The sequence below is a fragment of the Budorcas taxicolor genome, chromosome 2 (genome assembly GCF_023091745.1).
Source record: "Budorcas taxicolor isolate Tak-1 chromosome 2, Takin1.1, whole genome shotgun sequence".
In the NCBI taxonomy this organism is placed as follows: domain Eukaryota; kingdom Metazoa; phylum Chordata; class Mammalia; order Artiodactyla; family Bovidae; genus Budorcas; species Budorcas taxicolor.
This window is the reverse complement of record NC_068911.1, coordinates 121,201,025-121,220,929: the sequence shown is the minus strand read 5'-3', so window position 1 is coordinate 121,220,929 and position 19,905 is coordinate 121,201,025. Positions and strand designations below refer to the sequence as shown.

General features: G+C 37.6%; 1 protein-coding gene across 1 annotated transcript in view; it reads right to left on the bottom strand.

Annotated features, from left to right (window-relative positions):
- The window catches only part of CNTNAP5 (contactin associated protein family member 5), a 1,081,620-nt gene that overhangs the window by 200,143 nt on the left and 861,572 nt on the right, over positions 1 to 19,905 (bottom strand). Inside the window, exon 14 of the mRNA XM_052655589.1 lies at positions 14,043 to 14,199. Coding sequence (XP_052511549.1) covers positions 14,043 to 14,199 — 157 coding nt within the window. The remainder of the gene's footprint in view (positions 1 to 14,042; positions 14,200 to 19,905) is intronic.

The window sequence follows — 19,905 nt, the reverse complement described above, 5'->3', positions numbered from 1 at the left end:
CATTTAGTATGCATTATTTGTGTTTCTTATGCCCATGTTTCTTACATGAAGGCAAAAATAAGACAGTGTTGGCATATATTTAATATTTTTGGAAACTGTATTTTTTTCTGTAAATATTTTTTAAACCTGAATGCATGGGGATTGTCTCACGTAGATGTGAAAAAACAAAATCAGGTCTTGGTATATGAATACAGTCAAAGTTTACCCAATGCTACTTCATTAGTAAGAAATGCAAACGGCCCTACAGAGCTTATGAATATAAAATGGAATTTTAAAAGTATTAGCAAGGATTAAGGTTTTTGCAGTCATCATTTGATTAACCTGTTCCTGATAGGACAGGAAAGGAAGGAAGATTCGGTAGTGCCATAAAATCTCTTCACAGAATGTCTGCGTACTTTCTCCTCTCTCACTCTTCTTCCCAGCCTAACCAAAATTAGCCTTTTCTCCTTCCAAGCCCATGAAATGTCACTGAATTGTTCTTTTCCACAGAATATGTCAGTGTCCGACTTACTCCACATACTGCAGCACCTTAGTGTTGCCTTTTTCCCTGTTTCGCACACACACACTCACATGCATTTTGTCATGAATACATATTCATTCAGCTGTCTGTGAAACATCTTTTTACATGTCAATATTTATCTCTAACTCATATGCCCAAACCTCCTCCACTGGTCACCTTCCCAGGGATTGGCCACCCTACTTGTTATTCTGTGAATGACTTGGCCCTGGGCTCCCCAGCTGCTGAGGTGGAACACGTATGGGGCTTCATTTCTCCTCTTTTCCTCAGTTTCTCCCTCATTGTTGATCAACAATGTCCATCAAGCTCCCTTTTTTACACCACTATTCACTGCCTTATCCTCATCTTCCTGGCCTCAGCTCTGTTCTGAGGCCCAGAGTCTGCCTGGGCCCGGGTGAGAGTTACCTGACCTGCTTTGGCTGCTCCCCCCTCAGCCCTGTCCCCTCACACACTTCTCCACATGCTCAGAAACATAGACACACATGTGGACAAGATGTGCTTCATTGCTTCAAACCTTGTAAAGAAATCTCTTACAGGAAGGGTCCAAATTTCAAAATGCTTAACATATTAGAGTAGACAAAAATTGCTATTTAAAGCCACCCTTGTCTTTTATAAGAGGAATTCTTCCTAAAAGAAAAAGGCCCATAGGATAGAGGCCCTACATGGGGGTGGGGCTGCTATTCTTAGACCCTACTGCTGGCTCTGGGATTCCACTGAGCATCTCACATTGCAAGACTTGAGATGGGAGCCACCTCTTGCCTTTCCCTGGCCAGGTAACCACACAAATAAGAGTTTTACATCTGATCTCATTCCACCCTCACAACAGTCCTACGATGGTGTTATAACATTGCCTGCTTGCAAGCAGAGGAAACCAAGGGAAGAGGTGACCTCTCAGGGGATGGTGTTGGCAAGTGGAGAAGCTAGTGTGTGCTGACTCGCTTCAGGCATCCCAGACTCTTTGCAATCCCATGAACCATAATCCACTGGGCTCCTCTGTCTGTGGGATTTTTCAGGCAAGAATATTGAAATGGGTTGCCATGCCCTTCTCCCAGGGGTCTTCCACACCCAGGGATCGAACCCACATCTCATGCATCTCCTGCATTATTGGTGGGTTCTTTAGCTGATGAGCCATGTGAGAAGGCCAGGAGAAGCTAGGGTGGAAAGCAGAGCTTCTGCTGTAACCAGAGTCCTTTTCTATCCTCCAGGCCTTGTGTGCTTCTTACAGAGAGTGGCTGTCTCATGAGTGGAAGCTGTGTTGCCCATGTTTATCTAACATCTCCAGACAGAGCCAGAAAAACCCAGTCCTGAGTCCTTGAGCTGTCCTCCTGGGTCTCAGGCTGACTCTCCCATTCTGTTCACACAGGCTTTCTCCACACAAGATACACTTCAATTGATTAGGTTTCAGTTCTCTAATTTGCAATCATTTTCCAGCCCTGCATTCTCTGAGATTACACATAGGTCACCTTGACAGGAATTCTTGGAGCCCACAAACTCTTTGGTGACACATTTAGCAAGCAATCTTCTGGTTTATCTCTAGCTGGCAGACCCAGCCCCAACCATGACAGCATGAGTTTTACCAGTGAAATTTCAGAGAGCAGTCCAATTCTAGGGAGAGAGGTCTTCAGTGCTCTTTCCTTATTTTACTCAGAGTATGATGGATGAGTGATATATTTGATTACTCTGATACACTAGTTCATTTTCTTATTTTATTGCATATAGTTATGCACAGTTTTTGTAGAAGTTAATTAAAGTAGTTAACTAATGACAACCTACTGTACAGCACAGGAAACTCTAATCAATGCTCTGTGGTGACCAAAATGGGAAGGAAATTCAAAAAAAGAGGGGATATATATATGTGTGTTCATTCATCTTGCTGTAGAAACTAACACAACATTGTAAAAAAGAAAAAAACTATACTCCAATGAAAATTAAAAACAAACAAAAAGAAGTTAGTCTAAATTCTATAAATTGATATTGCCTCTTAGTTTAAGATGCTGTAAAAGTAATAAAATAATAATAAAACCAATGACTAACACATTTTTGAGAACTAAATATCTGGTAGATCTGCCAGATGAGTAAATTCATGCCAACTCAACCAGCACTCCCCAGATATGGGCATTCTTTTCTTCTGTTTCTTTGTATTTCCTTAAATCAAATAAGAACCTGAAACTCAGAGAGGCTAAATGATAGTAAGTGACAAATTCAAGATTTGATCATCCCATTGCAAAATAAAATATGATATAGAGATACATTACAGTTTAGATACAGACAATGAGGGTGCAGCCAGAATAAGTAGCCACATTTGTGTGTTCTGTGTATTTATTACATATATTACTTTGTAATATTTTCACTAAAAATCTATGACAGATTTACAAAAGAGAGAAAATTAATTCTTCCTTTTCTTCTCCTCCTTCCTCTCTCCTCTTTCTCCTCCTTCTTCTTAATAATGAAGACTCTTTGAAAACAAGGCCAAGACACTGGGGTTCATTTGTAAATAGCATGAATGTCACTTGGAGCACCAACAGGCACAGTAGAAATGACAAACAAAAAAAAATGAAAGGAGGGTCCAACATCACCAGGGTCCTGTCAGAGCTGTCCACATCTGGCAAAAGGTTTTAGAAATTTCTGAGTGAAAAGAGGTTGCAACTAATGTCTCCCTGTGTGGCTCTGTTTTTTTTTTTTTTTAACTTTTTATTTTGTATTAGACTATAGCCAATTGAAAATGTTGTAATAGTTCCATGTTGTCAGCAAAGGGACTGAGCCATACATATGCATGTACCCATTCTCCGCCAAACTCCCCTCTCATCCAGGCTGCCACATAACAGTGAGCAAAGTTCCCTGTGCTACACAATAGGTCCTTGTTGATTATTCATTTTATATATAGCAGTGTGTACCTGTCCATTCCCAGCTTCCTAACTATTCCTTTTCCCCATCCTTCTCCCTGGCAATCATAAGTTGGGTCAACTGAAGTGTCTGTGTGGCACTGTTTTGATGCAAATGAATTCTACAGATCTAGTGAGTTCTGTGGTAAAGCCACCTGCTCACCCCAGGGTCAGGGAGGCCAGCTCTGAACTAATACCTTTGTGGTCTGTATAAAGTCCAAAGTCCCTTCCACAATTTGGCTATATCTGTCAAAGTAGAAAAGTGGATGATTTAACAATCCTACACTAGAAAGCTATGAAATAGAAATACTAATAATTAAAAATTTTTTAAAAAGTATGTCAAGACTTAGAAATATTCATTGCAACACTTTTTCTAATACTAAAATATCATTTACAAATAAAATATTTATAATTTTATGACAAGCTATAAGCTATGATAAAACTATACTTTACAGCCATTAAAATGGACAGGATGCATTCATGCTTATGCTTATTTAAAGATGCTAAGTCAAAGCTCTCTGAGATATATTTCATGTAGAAAGAAAGTTGCAGAATGATATGTTTTGTATTAAAACAGTGAAAAATGAATAAACTTTAATATTCATAAATATGACAAATACATAAGAAGATATTTATATGTAGATGTACCCTACATATGGGCTTCCCTTTTAGCTCAGACCATAAAGAATCTGCTTGCAGGGCAGGAAACCAGGGTTTGATCCTTGGGTAAGGAAGATCCCCTGGGGAAGGGAATGGCTACCCACTCCAGTATTCTTATCTGGAGAATTCCATGGACAGAAGAGCCTCGTGGACTACAGTTAATGGGGTAGCAAAAAGTCGGATGTGACTGAGCAACTAACACTTTCACTTTCACACTTTCACAGAACATGCTCCACTATTACTATCTCAAGGTAATATGTAAAATGTTAAAATTTTACATATTGGGTATAATAAAATAATTCCTAGTGATAATAAAGAAGGAGCTTCTTTTTTATTTGCTATTTCACAATATTTGAATTTTTATAATAAGGATATAATAAACATATTTATATTGTGACTTTAAAAAAACTTCTAAATTTTAAAAATCAGAAAAAATTATCTCCCCACACATTGCTAAGTGAGTCAAAACTGACAGCTATAAGCAAACTTAAAGAATGTCCAAAAAAGTAAGCAGCTCATCTAATTTTATCCTGAGTAAGAGCTACTTTTAGGTGAGTAATGCCATATATTTAGTGATAAGTCAGCACATTAAAATAGAAGCCAAAGACTCATTGCACTAAGTAGAATTATAATATTTTGGTATACAGTAATGGCCCACATCAAAATGTTGTATAAAATTTACTAAAGAAATGTACATTTTTAACCTTGACATTGACTTTGAGTTCTATCTATTTTGGATACTCACAGTTCTGCAATTACCGAAGAAATATGACTCTACATAAAATCTAGAGATGATGAAGTTGTACAGGTTGACAGGTAACTGAGGCAATAGAAGCCTCAGTCTACATCTTTGATGTTTATAATTGTTAAAAAAAAGAAGAAGACGAAGCATATCTCTTAGCTATGTTTTGTTTCCTAGAACCAGTAGGTCTTAAATTGCCTATTAGATATTTTGAAATTAGATGTTATTAATAGGATGGTAGCATCATTGATGGAGAAGGCGATGGCACCCCACTCCAGTATTCTTGCCTGGAGAATCCCATGGACAGAGGAGCCTGGTAGGCTGCAGGCCATGGGGTCGCAAAGAGTCAGACACACTGAGCGACTTCACTTTCACTTTTCACTTCCATGCATTGGAGAAGGAACTGGCAACCCACTCCAGTGTTCTTGCCTGGGGAATCTCAGGGACAGCGGAGCCTGGTGGGCTGCCGTCTATGGGGTCGCAGAGTTGGACACGACTGAAGTGACTTAGCAGCAGCAGCAGCAGCATCATTGAATAAAAAATACAGAAACAAAAATATCGCTTAATGCTACCCTTGGCAAAGTATTAACTATTGTACTCCATCTAGATTTCTATAAAGTGGTGATGTGATATGTTAGTTTTGAAATATCAATCCCTGATTATAAGTTGTGCTTTCCCATTTTTGTATTTTTCTTTTATTCCTCAGTGTGTGATGCCTTCTTTCATCTCGCATCAGATACACAGCAAGACACTTTATTTAAAAACAATCTGAAACCCAGTCATAGGATTGTTAGTGTAAATAAGTCAATATCAAGTTGCTCCAGGATATATGCTTTCAGTGACAATTTATGGAATAAAAGAGCAGAACATAACCAGCAAGGAGAAGGCATATTTGTCCAGGATGAGAGTATGGGGAGAAAGGAAAAAAAAAAAACAAAAAACCTCATGGGTTCATTCATTCACTCAGAAGTTAACGTATGAATAACTTACCGTGTGCCAAGCACACTTTTTCCAATGCAAGGCTCTGGCTCTGATTGTATTGCTAGATGCACATGGAAATCGAGGAATGAGAGAGTAAAAACCCTGCGAACCCTAATAATCACTGGAATAGCTCATAAACAGATCTATGAATAAAACACTTCCTCCAGTAGAGACTGTACAATATTATTTTTTTAAAACAAGAAATAGAGCCTTTATTTTCCAGATTTCAGAATTCCTGCCCCATCTTATGACATTACCTAGTTTGAAGCACCATCGCTGCACTGAGGGTGGGAATCCCAGAGGTAGTGGTTTTGGGGAAATCAAAAGGGGTCTGAAAGGTCAAAGAATAGCTTATATGAAGAAACATCAAAACCATAAACCCTTGGATGTAACCAGCATCATTTTCCCCAAGGCGATTGTCTCATTAAGTCTCCAAGGAAAGGAGTGAAGTGCCCTTGTGAAGGTCAAGGTTCTGGGACTGGATTAGACCTGTCTTTACAAAGAAAACAGCTCAAGGCAAATGTATAAAAATATAGCTTTGGGAGTGGCATGACCACTTCTGACTATGCTTTGATAGCTGAGAGAAAATCAATCTGCCGCAAAAAAGTTTAAACTTTGAGTAAATATTTCTGGTGAGATAATAAAAGGTGGGTAACAGTCAACACTGCAGTAAATATCTGTTAATCCTTGAATGATCATAGCCCAATTTTCAAAAAGACAGAGAGGTAAAAATGCCTTTACCGGAAGTCATTCACCCATTATTCATTCATGGCTTCAGCACCATTTATTAGATAATTTCTTGGTGGCAGAGAAGTGCAATCAAGGGCTAACAGTGATTTGAAGATCCAGGATACCACACACTGAGTAAAAACGAATAACCTAAATATCCTGCTTAAAAAAAAAAAAAAAGAACAATAGATTTCCTTTTTTCGATGATCAGATGACCAGAATATAAACTTTATACCATTTTTTCTTTCTATTCTGTGCCATGTCATTTATACAAGGGAGAAGTAAATACAAGAGGCAACGAACAGAGTGACTGAAAATCATATAAAATATCTATGCTTGCTTATGAATAAATTCAAGTATGTTCTGCTGTTAAAAAAGAGAGCTTCATCTTAGTTCTACCTGGTTGATTGGATGAGAAAATTTTTCATCCAGGTCCTGGCCATCAAGAGGAGGCATAATTTGGACCATCTTTCTGCTCCTCCATCTCACCACCCAACATTGTTTTTATTGTTCGACAACCATCCTTTGTGTCCCAATCTGTTCCCTTCCACCCAGATGACTGTTTTTCCACTTCCAAACACTGTCTTGTGAGATCTCTAGGCATGAGCTGTTTGGCAACCTCCCTTCCTGCTCTCAGCAGCCCATTCGTCTGAAGTTATTAAGTCAGAAAACACCTGACTGAGAGGAGGTCTAGAGGCTGAGTCATTCTATTGAAGAGAAGTTCCTGTGCAAACAATCATTCACTGTGAGACTGTTATTCATTACAAGTTTTCTCATTTCTTTCTTTCTTCATTTTTAGTTCTTCGACAGGGATGGAAACCCCTGCAGAAATCAGCTCTATAGTACACCTGTTCAGAAGTCTCTTTGATGCTTCCCTTTATTCAAAGGATCATGTTTGGGGTGTTTTCTCCCTCCACTCTCATCCATCTTCAGAGCTGCTTTACTTTCATCTATACCCAGAGCATACTCATTTTTTCTTATTTACTTGGCACCCATCAAACCTCATCAAAGGAAATCAACCCTGAATATTTATGGGAAGGACAGATGCTGAAACTAGAATACTTTGGCCACCTGATGCAAAGAGCCGACTCATTGAAATAGACTCTGATGCTGGTAAAGATTGAAGGCAGGAGAGGGGGATGACAGAGGATGAGATGGCTGGATGGCACCACTGACTCAATGGAAATGAGTTTGAGCAAACTGCAGAAGATGGTGAGGGACAGGGAATCCTGGCGTGCTGCAGTCCATGTGGTTGCAAAGAGTCTGACACAAACTTAATGACCAGACAACAATAACATTGAAATATATGATAGCAAGTAACTCAGTTACAGAGGTTGCTCAAAACAGAATAAAATATTATCAATTACTAGAGTCTTGGAAGACAACTGAGGCTCTACTTGGCTGAGCAGAGAGCAAAATACACCATGCAGTGATTATGATTAGAGATGCCCTGGGAGAGGTCTCTTTGGCATCCTCACTGGCTGCTATGCAAAATGCAAACTTAACAACTCCTTGGATGCAGTCAGCAAGGGTACTGACTTGGACTCAGCTGGAATTTCCTACTCTATCCCCTTAGACATGTGACTCTATCCAAGACACTTAGCATTTCAGAGCCTTGATTTCCTTTTCTGGGGCAAAGAGTTAATAAAACCAGCCTCAAGTGTTGTTGAGATAATTACATGAGATACAGTGTATACAATGCTAAGAAGACTTCAGTATATGAGACTTTTCCCCCATTTCTTTTATTTTTAATTTAATTTTGTTTTATGAAACTTTTAAAAATCAAGTTTGATCCATGAATCAGGGCACCCAAAACCAGTGCTCTGAGTCAACCTAGAGGTATAGGGTGGGGAGGGAGGTGAAAGGGGGTTCAGGATGGGGGGACAAATTCATGTTGATGTATCACAAAAACCATCATAGTACTATAAAGTAATTATCCTCCAATGAAATAAATATAAAAATTATTAAAATATAGTTGATTTACAATGTTGTGTTACTTTTAGTTGTTCAGTTCAGTTCAATTCAGTCACTCAGTCGTGTCCGAATCTTTGCAACCCCATGAATCACAGCACGCTAGGCCTCCCTGTCCATCACCAACTCCCGGAATTCACTCAAACTCAGGTCCATTGAGTCGGTGATGCCATCCAGCCATCTCATCCTCTGTCATCCCCTTTTCCTCCTGCTCCCAACCCCTCCCAGCATCAGGGTCTTTTCCAATGAGTCAACTCTTCACATGAGGTGGCCAAAGTATTGGAGTTTCAGTTTCAGCATCAGTCCTTCCAGTGAACACCCAGGACTGATCTCCTTTAGGATGGACTGGTTGGATCTCCTTGCAGTCCAAGGGACTCTCAAGAGTCTTCTCCAACACCACAGTTCAAAAGCATGAATTATTCGGCACTCAGCTTTCTTCACAGTCCAACTCTCACATCCATACGTGACCACTGGAAAAACCATAGCCTTGACTAGAAGGACCTTTGTTGGCAAAGTAATATCTCTGCTTTTCAATATGCTCTCTAGGTTGGTCATAACTTTCCTTCCAAGGAGTAAGCGTCTTTTAATTTCATGGCTGCAATCACCATCTGCAGTGATTTTGGAGCCCCCCAAAATAAAGTCAGCCACTGTTTCCACTGTTTCCCCATCTATTTGTCATGAAGTGCTGGGTCCAGATGCCATGATCTTAGTTTTCTGAATGTTGAATTTTAAGCCAACTTTTTCACTCTCCTCTTTCACTTTCATCAAAAGGCTTTTTAGTTGTACAGCAAAGTAATTCAGTGATATATAGATAGATAGACAGATAGATAGATAGATATAGATATTCTTTTTTAGATTTGTTTCCACTATAGGTTATCACAGAGTATCCTTTTCTTTTATAAGTTATTACAGAGTATAGTTCACTGTACTATATAGTAGGTCCTTGCTGATTATCTATTTTATATATGGTAGTGTGTATATGTTAATTCCAGACCAGTAATTTATCCCTCTACCACCTTTCCCCTTTGGTAACCATAAGTTTGTTTTCTAGATCTGTGAGTCTGTTTCTCTTTATAAATAAGGTTATTTGTACCGTTTTGTTTTTTGTTTTTTTTTTTCCAGATTCCACATATAGACAATATCCTATGATATTTGTCTTTCTCTGACACTTGACATTTTTGAGAGACAATATTATCTAGGACTTGTAATATATCAATGTGCTATCTACTAAATGCTATAGTAGCCCAAGTCAGAATTCTGACTAACTACCAAGAGCAGAAACTTAAGGGACGTTTATCAGGTAAATATGTTTGAGCTTTCTTAGAAGCACTCAGACACCAAAAGGAACATGCCTGTCAGAAACAAAAATTTGAAATGCAAGGAAAGCCGAATCGACCACATGTTATCTAAGAATCAGGTTGGAGGAATGTTAAAGAAAATGATTATTCCCCAATGGTGTTAGATTTTGTACTTTAAATAATAATGAACACATTTCAAAAAGGCTATGCCAGGTTTCATTCTGAGTGTATATTCCATGTCCACAATCCATGTTACAGACAAAGCTGTTTCATTGTTATTTCACATACAAGGAGCTTCATGATCTGGATTTGACCTTCTTCCACGTCTACATAGTGTGTAAATTGCACACATGAAAACTGCAAAAACTACACTGAGATACTTGTATTTTGGAGAAGTAGCTATTTTTATATTGCTTACATTTCTGTGTCTGAATAAATGGCAGCATTTAAGTATACTATACTTAATTTAGTTACTTCTTCTGGTTCTTCAAAACTTACCTATACTTTTCCTTGAAATCAACATATCCCAACTCAAGTGCACCCTAGGTCTGACAAACCTGTGCTTATATGTATACTCAAACTTATCACACTAATGCATTTATTGCTAAATAGTTAGCCTCTACTATTCCACTGCCCTGAGAGTTCCTCAAGGGTAAGAATTATATGCCCCTGACTTTCTCTGTACAACAGACTATCAAACTGCCCAGGGTAGGCATTCTTTTGACAAATGATTTAAGAGTAAATGTCAGATGGAATAGTATGCACAGTTGCCTGTATAACAAATTATTTCCCAGAATCACTGATGACAGATTATAGCTTGTCCTAAGAAAATGAAATCTAGAAGAGTTAAATCAGAATCTTTTGGGACTTGCCTGGTAATCCAGTGGTTAAGACTCTGTTTCCAAAGCTGGGGACACAGGTTCATTAACTGGTCAGGGAACTAAGATCCTACATGCCACAGGGCCAAAAAAATTAGAATCTATTCTCTTATGAGAATGATAGAAGGAAATTTCTAATTTCACCTGGGTTGGAAAAGTGAATCAGAAAGCTAATTTGGGTAAGAATTTCATTTAGTATATAGTGATTTACTATATTGCAACCCCTAGATAATATTGTCGCTTAACAATGTTACCTATCACATCCTGAAAGGTTCTTAGTATTTTATATACTATATCCTGTATGATCTATATATGAGATGCTCAACATAACTCTAGGACATCCATGGGTGAAGTGGGTATCTTTACAGAGGGACAGTCAGATCATTTCTCTTGATCCTTCATAGGTTAATTGTTGAACAAAACCTACATCTAAAATTAAATGTTTATGCTCTAATCAAGGTTACTTGCTAAATAAAATGACACAAGATGAAGCTTTCCCCCTGGCTTTAAAAGGACAGTGAAAGGTTTTGAAATATGCCATAACCTAAGTTGCTGGAGGTATGATGGCTCCAGAGTTGAGAAAAAGTGTTCCTGAGCACAGTTTTGATGATGAAGTTAAGTCAAGAGGAGGGCTTCAAAGGTTAATGAACAAGTGAGAAAGTCAAAGAAGGGAGACTCTGGAATGACAGTGGATGAGATGATTGAAGGAAAGTCCTGGAGAAGGGAGGGTAGAGTCACTTCAATACTTGATAGTCTAATTTTCCACTTTTAAGTGGTGTGATGTGATTCTCTCCCTCAGTGTTTACTAAATTAAGTCCAGCTCTGGTCATTTGTTCCCTAGCAAGGGAAGGCACTAAGGCAGCATTCAGTATGGGAAGGGCCTCTCCAAAAGGAAAAAGTGAGCGAAGATTAAGCGTTCAACCAAAAAAAAAAAAGAAAATTGAAGGCACTCAGGAGAAACACTTTCCCTTCTCAATGACTCTTTACATTCTAACCCCCCTTATCATCTCCGATGATACAGAATAAAACGAAGGTGTTTGCATATAAGTCTATAAATTCATATGTTTCTAATGTAAGCACACAGCAAAAAGAAGTTAAAGAATCAAAATACAATGAGTGAATCAAACGGCTGGTTGCAGAGGATTTTGATTATGTTTTCCTGGCCACACAATCATGTCACTTTTTCACATGTCTCTCAAGCTTGTAGTTGTCATTTGGGGATCACTTCTCCTCAAAGGTCTATTACATTCATCTATTCAGCTAGCTACCATCAACTTCTACTGTACAAAGGGTAAGACTTTGGGGAAGTAATGTTAAAAGAGACCCCATATTCAAAAAGAAGGAGAGTTATTTTTTATTTGCAGATCTATAAGATGAGATAGAAGGCTCTGCAGGAAAGAGTAGAGTTCCCAAAGAATGGAGACATCCAGTTAACTTTATCTGATTTGCCATGTTAGGAGAAGGAACCCAGGTCACATGACTCAGGCCCCAAGCAGCCTAAAACATTCCGAAGCCATGGACCATATCGTGGAGCCTGATGGAGCCATATGTTTGATCTTTTCTTACTGAACTAATGTTTAAAGCAGACCTAAAATTTTATCTGAAACGGTCCTTGGTGTTATCAACTAAAACAGTGAAAGAAAAACACTTAAAAGTCATTTCCACTAAGTTGGGAGCAGTTTGACACAGGAATTCTCAACTATACTTGAGCAGTACTTGATGAAGCAAGTGCAATTTACAAAATCAAATCCAAAGACGGTCTTAAATTTTTCAAAACCAAACTGTCTTTGGAAATGTTCTGTGCATATTTTCACCATCACTACAGTGAAAAAACAAGCAATTAACCAGGAGGGCAAAGGAAAAGTAGACGTCATGGCTATGAGAACTAAAAACTAAATTTATCTACAAAAGTAACTTGCTGTTGGGGAGTTCAAATTCTGGATCTCCCTTTTAGTAGATGAGTAAGAAAATAATTTAATTTCTCTGTAATCTACATTCCTCAACCATAAGATGTCAAAGTGAGAAGATCATAAAAAAATTAATAGGTTTTCTTTCTTTGTCAAATTTATGGTTACTGAAGAGGAAAGGGGGGAAAGGATAAATTAGGAGTTCATGATTAACAGATACACACCACTATATATAAAATAGATAAACAATAAAGACCTACTGTATAGTACAGGGAACTCTACTCAGTATTCTGTAATATCTTTGTCAACTTTATGGTTACTGAAGGGGAAAGGGGGGAAGGGATAAATTAGGAGTTTGGGATTAATGGATACACACTATTATATATCAAATGGGTAACCAATAAATAACTAGTGTATAGCTCAGGGAACTCTACTCATTATCCTGTAATAACCTGAATGAAAAAGAACCTGAAAAATAATAGCTATATGTATATGTATAATGGGGCTTTTCCCTGTTTGCTCAGCTGGTAAAGAATCCACCAGCAACGCGGGAGACCTGGGTTCGATCCATCCCTGGGTTGGGAAGATCCCCTGGAGAAGGGAACAGCTACCACCTCTAGTATTCTGGCCTGGAGAATTCCATGGACTACATAGCCCATGGGGTCACAAAGAGTCAGACACAATTGAGTAACGTTCGATATATATATATATATATATATATATATATATATATATATGTATAACTCTATCACTTTGCTATACACTTGAAACTAACACAACATTGTAGATCAAGTGCACTCCAATATAAATTTTTTTAATCAAAAAAAGGATCTACTGTATATCACAGGAAACTATAGTCAATAACTTGTAATAATCTATAAGGAAACAGAATCTGAAAAAGATGTATATGTGTGTATGTATGCCTGTGTGTACTGTACACCTGAAACTACCATTACATTTTAAACCAACTGTACTTTGATTAAAAATACAAAAGAATTAATGGGTTGTTATGAAGGTTAAATCGATGTTCAATAAGCATAAATTCTCTATTTTTACTGGCAATAATAGGGTTGGCTGGTGGCTGGGTCATTCATCAGTGAGACAATGCAACAATAAAGAAACAGTCTGTGTAATTACACATCCCTATTTCTCATATTTTTTCCAAAAGCCTATATTCTACACATTATAGAAATGCCAGCTAAATGCAAAGCTAAATATTACATTTCATTCTTACGTTGAAAATGGAATGTTGAGAATATACGATGATGGTGTTGCCACATGCTTTACGTTACAAACTTTAGTAATAGCCCTGAAAGTACTAGGACTGGCAATTTCCAGAGTTAAAAACGATCACCATCATTAAGAAGCCTTAGTTCATATGGAATTTCTCATTCATGTTCCTTTATTTTATGGGATATTTTATGCATATCTTAGTGGGCTTCCTCCACAAGTGCAGAGAGATCTGCGTTCCCATTACCATTCATCCTTGTCAGCATCACAGTTGCAAAAGTGTCGAATGTCCAGGCAGCTCTCATCCAGGCCACAGTCGCATTGCTGAACTCCAGGAGGGGCGCCTCCCCAGTAGGGTTGCCTTTCATTGGACCGCCCAATCCACCAAGTCAATGGAGTTCCATCTGAAAGACAAGATGCTTCACAAGTCAGAATGGAGCAAGCTTGACATAGCACAGAGGGTGTCACAGAAACTGAGATGAAAATGTCTTGAAGAATATATGTACATTGTATGTACATGTATACAAATTCTTTTCATGAAAGTATTTATATAAATATTTGTGTATAGATATCTATGTGTATACATACATACACACACACACACACACACACAAACACATATATATACAGAGAGGCAAGGAAAGAGAGAAAGAAAGAGAAAGGAAAAAAGAGAAAAAAGGAAGGAAAAGGGGGAAGAAAGAACAGAAGAAAAGCAAGCAAGGAAGGAAAAGAGCAAAGAATATATATATATATATACACACACACACACACACACACACACACACATATCTCCCTCCCTCCCTCTCTTCCTTCCTCTTTTCCCTTCCGTTTTTCCCTCCCCTTTCTTTCTTCCTTGTTTTCTTTTTCCCTATCTCTTTTTCTCCTTCCTCTTTCTTGCTCTCTCTCTCTCTCTCTGTCTATATATATATATATATATATATATATATATATATATATACACACGCATATATATATACAGAAAGAGATATATCCATACCCATATATATATATATATGTATATATATATATATATACACTTTTGTGAAAAGTATCTCTAGAGAAGAATATTGAGTTCTCACAATGTTCAGACACAGAGTCACAAGCTCAAATGCTAATCAAATCTGGCAGGCATATCACAATTGAGTACACTGAGCTAGATTTTAGACCAACAAAATTGAATATATACAAAAATCAATTTTCTTTTAAAGTTACAAAAGGATAAACAACAGCATGAGGGCCAAAATTACCCTGATCTTAGTTCTCAGTGGGGAGGGGTACACATGGAAGTCAGGAAGGGAATGTTGGCTCAGAGGACAAGATGGCTCTGTTTTACCCCCCCACTGATTTCTGTCATGACAAAGACTAGCTCCAAGGTTATCATATCTTTTGATTTTGTTTAAAAAGTCATAATATTTCAAGTACAAAGATTTGGACAAAAAATATCATGAAAGTAAATACTGCATGGGTCAATGAAATCCCTTTGTATGTTATATTTAAACCATACAAAGCTAGTATGTAACCTCTAATTTGTGGTTTATGTAATTAATAGAAAACTTTTTCTGAGTCTTTTCCCTCTCATTTTTTTCTTTGCAAAGTTTAGTTTAGTAATATATGTTGAAGTTATCCTCTATAATTAGAAATATTTACAGATAAAAATATTATCCAGAAGATGATAATATATCCAAAACAACAGATATATATAGGCAGAGATGTACGTGTTATATACCTTAGGTTGAAAGAGGTTAAGCTGTGATTCTTTTGGGGAATGGCTGGTCTGTTTCTGTTTGGCATACAATAGGCACTTGATGTGTATTTATCTTTTGAAAATGAAAGAAACAATTATTAAAAGCTACTTTCATGATTTATCATTTTAAACAGAATAATATTTATCTGAGAATGATATTAGCTTAGAATTTTGCCTTGTCAAGATTTGATTTAATATACAACTCCTGATGTACAAATATATAATTTATAAATTATTCATGTATACAAATAGAAACAAGTTTCTCTGAATTGGTTTAACTGCAAATATCCTTATGGAAATCACTGAGGCAAATAAGAAGAGAATGACAATCTAAAGCTTCCAAGAACCTGCAAGTAATGAGAAAAAGATAAAATGGGTACTATGAAAAGCAAAAGCATCTTAGGGATGCTGAGTTGGGGAAAGACAGACTGAAGGACTGTCCTCACCTGAAAAATACTACTCTTCACTCTAAAATGTTTCAATTCCCATAGGTATACTCATGTGGATATATGGCAGAAACCAACACAATATTGTAAAGCAATTATCATTCAATTAAAAACAAATTAAAAAAAAAGAATTCTTGAGTTTCTATCCTCATAGAACCGCTCTGAATAAAATTATGTACACAAGAAAAAATAAAATAAAATGTTTCAATTCCCTTTATTACCTTTTAAGTTAGAATTCCAGTTAGAGATGTCTGTTAACCACTGTCTTCTTTTTAAAGAATAATTCTAAATCAATTTTACTTTGTTCCAAATAGCTGTAAATCGCTGGACACTAGTTCAAATCAACTGCTTTGTTTCTGACCACAAGCTCAGATAAACCATATTCAAGTGGGTTTATTTAGAACAAGAAGCATTTTCAGGCCTGGGGTAAGCTTAAGTGGATCATTCCAGTGTGTGAGTCCAGGTAACACAGGGTTAAAACGTTGTGTGTTTAGACTTTCCTGGTGGTATAGTGGATAAGAATCATCCTGCCAATGCAGGGGACATGGGATTGATCCCTAGTCCAAGAAGATTTCATATTCTGCAAGGCTACTAAGCTTATGGGCCACAACTACTGAGCTTGCATGCTGCAACTTCTGAAGCCTGTGTACCTAGAGCCTGTGCTCCCCAATAAGAGAAACACTCATAATGAGAAACCCATGGACAAAAATGAAGAGTAACTTCTGCTTGCAGGTACTCCTGTGTACAGCAATGATGACCCAGAGGAGCCAACAATAAAAACAAACCAAAAATAGTCTTGTGTTTGAATAGTTTTCCCAAGTTGACTTTAAGTACAAGAAATGGGAAGAAATCTCTCCACTTCTCTCTCTTGGCACTGTCCAAACCTCTCCTCCCTTGTGTAGAAGCTTGATCATAGTGAAGTTCGATGTCATCATGGATTATTTTTATTTGTAAGTAAACCAAGGTTGCAATCATACTAATAGTGTTATTATCAGTGGTTTTAGTTCTGAAAAACCATCTTGTACATGCAGGCTGGTGCAAATGTTGCCGCTAGTAGTTTCACTAGTTCTTATTCGGTACCTTATTCCCCTAGAGGTACCATTAGCAGCCCAAGATTTTGTTTTGCTTGGAATCTATCAGTGCCTGTACCAGTGAAACTTGGAGTCCCCTCCTCATATCTGGAAATCATTATAAAATTTTCAAATTGTTTTGACTGATTGAATACCAATGAGCAAAAATTTAAAGATGGGAAACATAGGGAATAAAGACAAAACACACACACACACAAATTTGAAATCAGGAGCTTAAAATTATGGTTTAATTTTGGGCTTCCCTTGTAGCTCAGTCAGTAAAGAATCTGCCTGCAATGCAGGAGACCTGGGTTCATTCCCTGAGTTGGGAAGATTTCCCCTGGAGAAGGAAATGGCAACCCACTACAGTATTCTTGCCTGGAGAATCCCATGGACAGAGGAGCCTGGCAGGCTACAGTCCATGGGGTCACAAGAGTCAGACACGATTTAGCAACTAAACTACCACCAATTATCTTCTTAGATGCCCCATGTTTGTGCTTATTCCCCTGTAGAGTACAAGTTGAAATACAACAAATGGAGAAACAGGATTAAAAAGGGTGACTGATTTGCCTTCATTCAAGGCCCTAATGATGTAGTCAGGAAGAGAACTGGCACCCTTTCTCCACATTTTGGGCACTGAAAAGAGTGAATTCACAGCATGTGGTATCGTGGGGCTCTTGCAAGTGCTAAATATCCCTGCCTCATTGATGTCTTCATCTTGCTACTTGCTTTGGTCCCTCAAACAGGGGTGGGATGGGGTGAGAGGTGGGAGGGAGGTTCAAGATGGAGGAGACATATGTATACCTATGATGGATTCATGCTTATATATGACAGAAATAAATACAATATTGTAAAACAATTATCCTCCAATGAGAAATATTTTTTTAAAACAATGAGGTTATATCAGCTTTGTGTCTAGACCTTAAGAAGCATGCATTTTTCCTCTGCTCCTGGGAGCAGGATGTCTCTGACATGGCGGGAGAACATATTTGAGATGGTCACAGCCTCTCCAGGGGGACCTCAGGATGTTGCACATGGAACACCTGTCCTATGTGACACTCAGACCTGTGAGCATAAATCCTGAGCATTGCATGCCACTGAGTTTGGCAACAGGCAGCATAGCATTATTACGACAATCGTTGATAAAACGCAAATCAAATATCAACGACATTCAAAAATTCAGTTGGATGATGCGGAAGTAAACACAATGATCAACAATCGTCCTCCTTTCAATTGCAATTCGGTTAGAAACGTGAATAAAGAGGCACAAAAGAGGATGAGGAAAATACAGAGAAACATCAGTTCCATTATGGCCCAACTAATTTTCTATCTTCTGAAGCATAAATGGAAGCAGTCCGAGCAGACATTTTAGCAACTGCTCAGGAAGTACCTTTCTTTACTCTCACATGTTCCTTACTTGAACCTAATCTGGGTTTATTCCTAGTCCGTCCCAACTCAGTTCCAATTATTGGTAGCATAACCCTGACTCTCAGGCCGCTTTTGCCCCCTTCAAACATGATGCTTGGATCTTCCTGCAATTTAGAGAGCAGTTTCCCCCAATGGTCATCATTCTGTCTCCGCTCTTCTTGTTTCAATGCTCTCACTCATGCGTTACTTTGTAGTTCTGCATAGAACTTTGGAGAAACTATTTTCATGGCCGATCACTGGCTGTCACCTGCCACAGCCTCCACCCATAGGTGATGTAAGAATTAAGCTTTATATATGTATATATGTATCTGTGATGGAGGTGGTATCCTGCGCTCCAGGCAGATTGTTTACCAACTGAGTCACCAGGGAAGCCACTGTATATACACACATATATAAATATATATGATTTATAAAACAATATGATTAAATAAAATGATATATATTATTAGTGTGTATTACATTATATTATATATAATCATTCCATTCAATTATTTCTTAAATCTATGCTGTAAACATCACGGGGAGATATCCTAATTATATAAAGTTCAATAGACTTTCACTGTCCCAAGGGGGCTCATAAAATTTAGGGAAGAAGGTTATATACACAATTAAAAGAAATGCAAGTCAAAATGAGTTTAGGGTCAAAATATAGCAATTAATAAAATGGTAGGAAAGTCCAGAAGAAGAAACCGTGAATTTTGTCCAAGATTCCTGAAAAATGTTTCACATAAATTGTTTATGTTCATGATAATAGAAATGATAACATTTGACTGGAGGCTTTGTGTTGTGGGAACTTCAGCAAATGGTACCACCAAAGAAAAAGATATGAATAACAGACACAAGGAAAGGAATCCAATTTTCCCTACAGCATCATTAGGGAGCAACTGTTTGAAATAATGAGATTTCTGTACACACTAAAGATACGTTATTTCACTGATGGTATTTAAAGCATTTTGAGCTTAAAAATAAGAAGAAGGAGCCACCAAAGTTTTAAGGACAAATAGTTACAGTGATCACACCCAAACGTTTCGTTTTATGATCAAAACATCAAAATGTTGATTTAGGAAAAAAAATTCTGAAAACCAAAGTCTTTCACATTATCTTTCTTTCTAAAAAGAATGTAATTTATAAGGAAACATTTAGACAGAAAGAAAAACAATGTCCTCCATATCACAAAATAATGTTAGGCATTCATCAAAGTCAATCTTGGTCTTACCACGTGCTGGTCTGGATCGTTAAATCAGAACATATGTCTAATAGTGTGATTAAGAGCTAGTCAGTGACATTAGAAATTAACATTTTTATAATGTTTTTCAACATTCTTTTCTCCCTGCCTATTTAATTGAAGCGAGCCCCAAAAGGAGGGGGGTGCAGAAAAGATTAATGATACCACCTCTCAAAACAAATGATAAAAGTCATTTT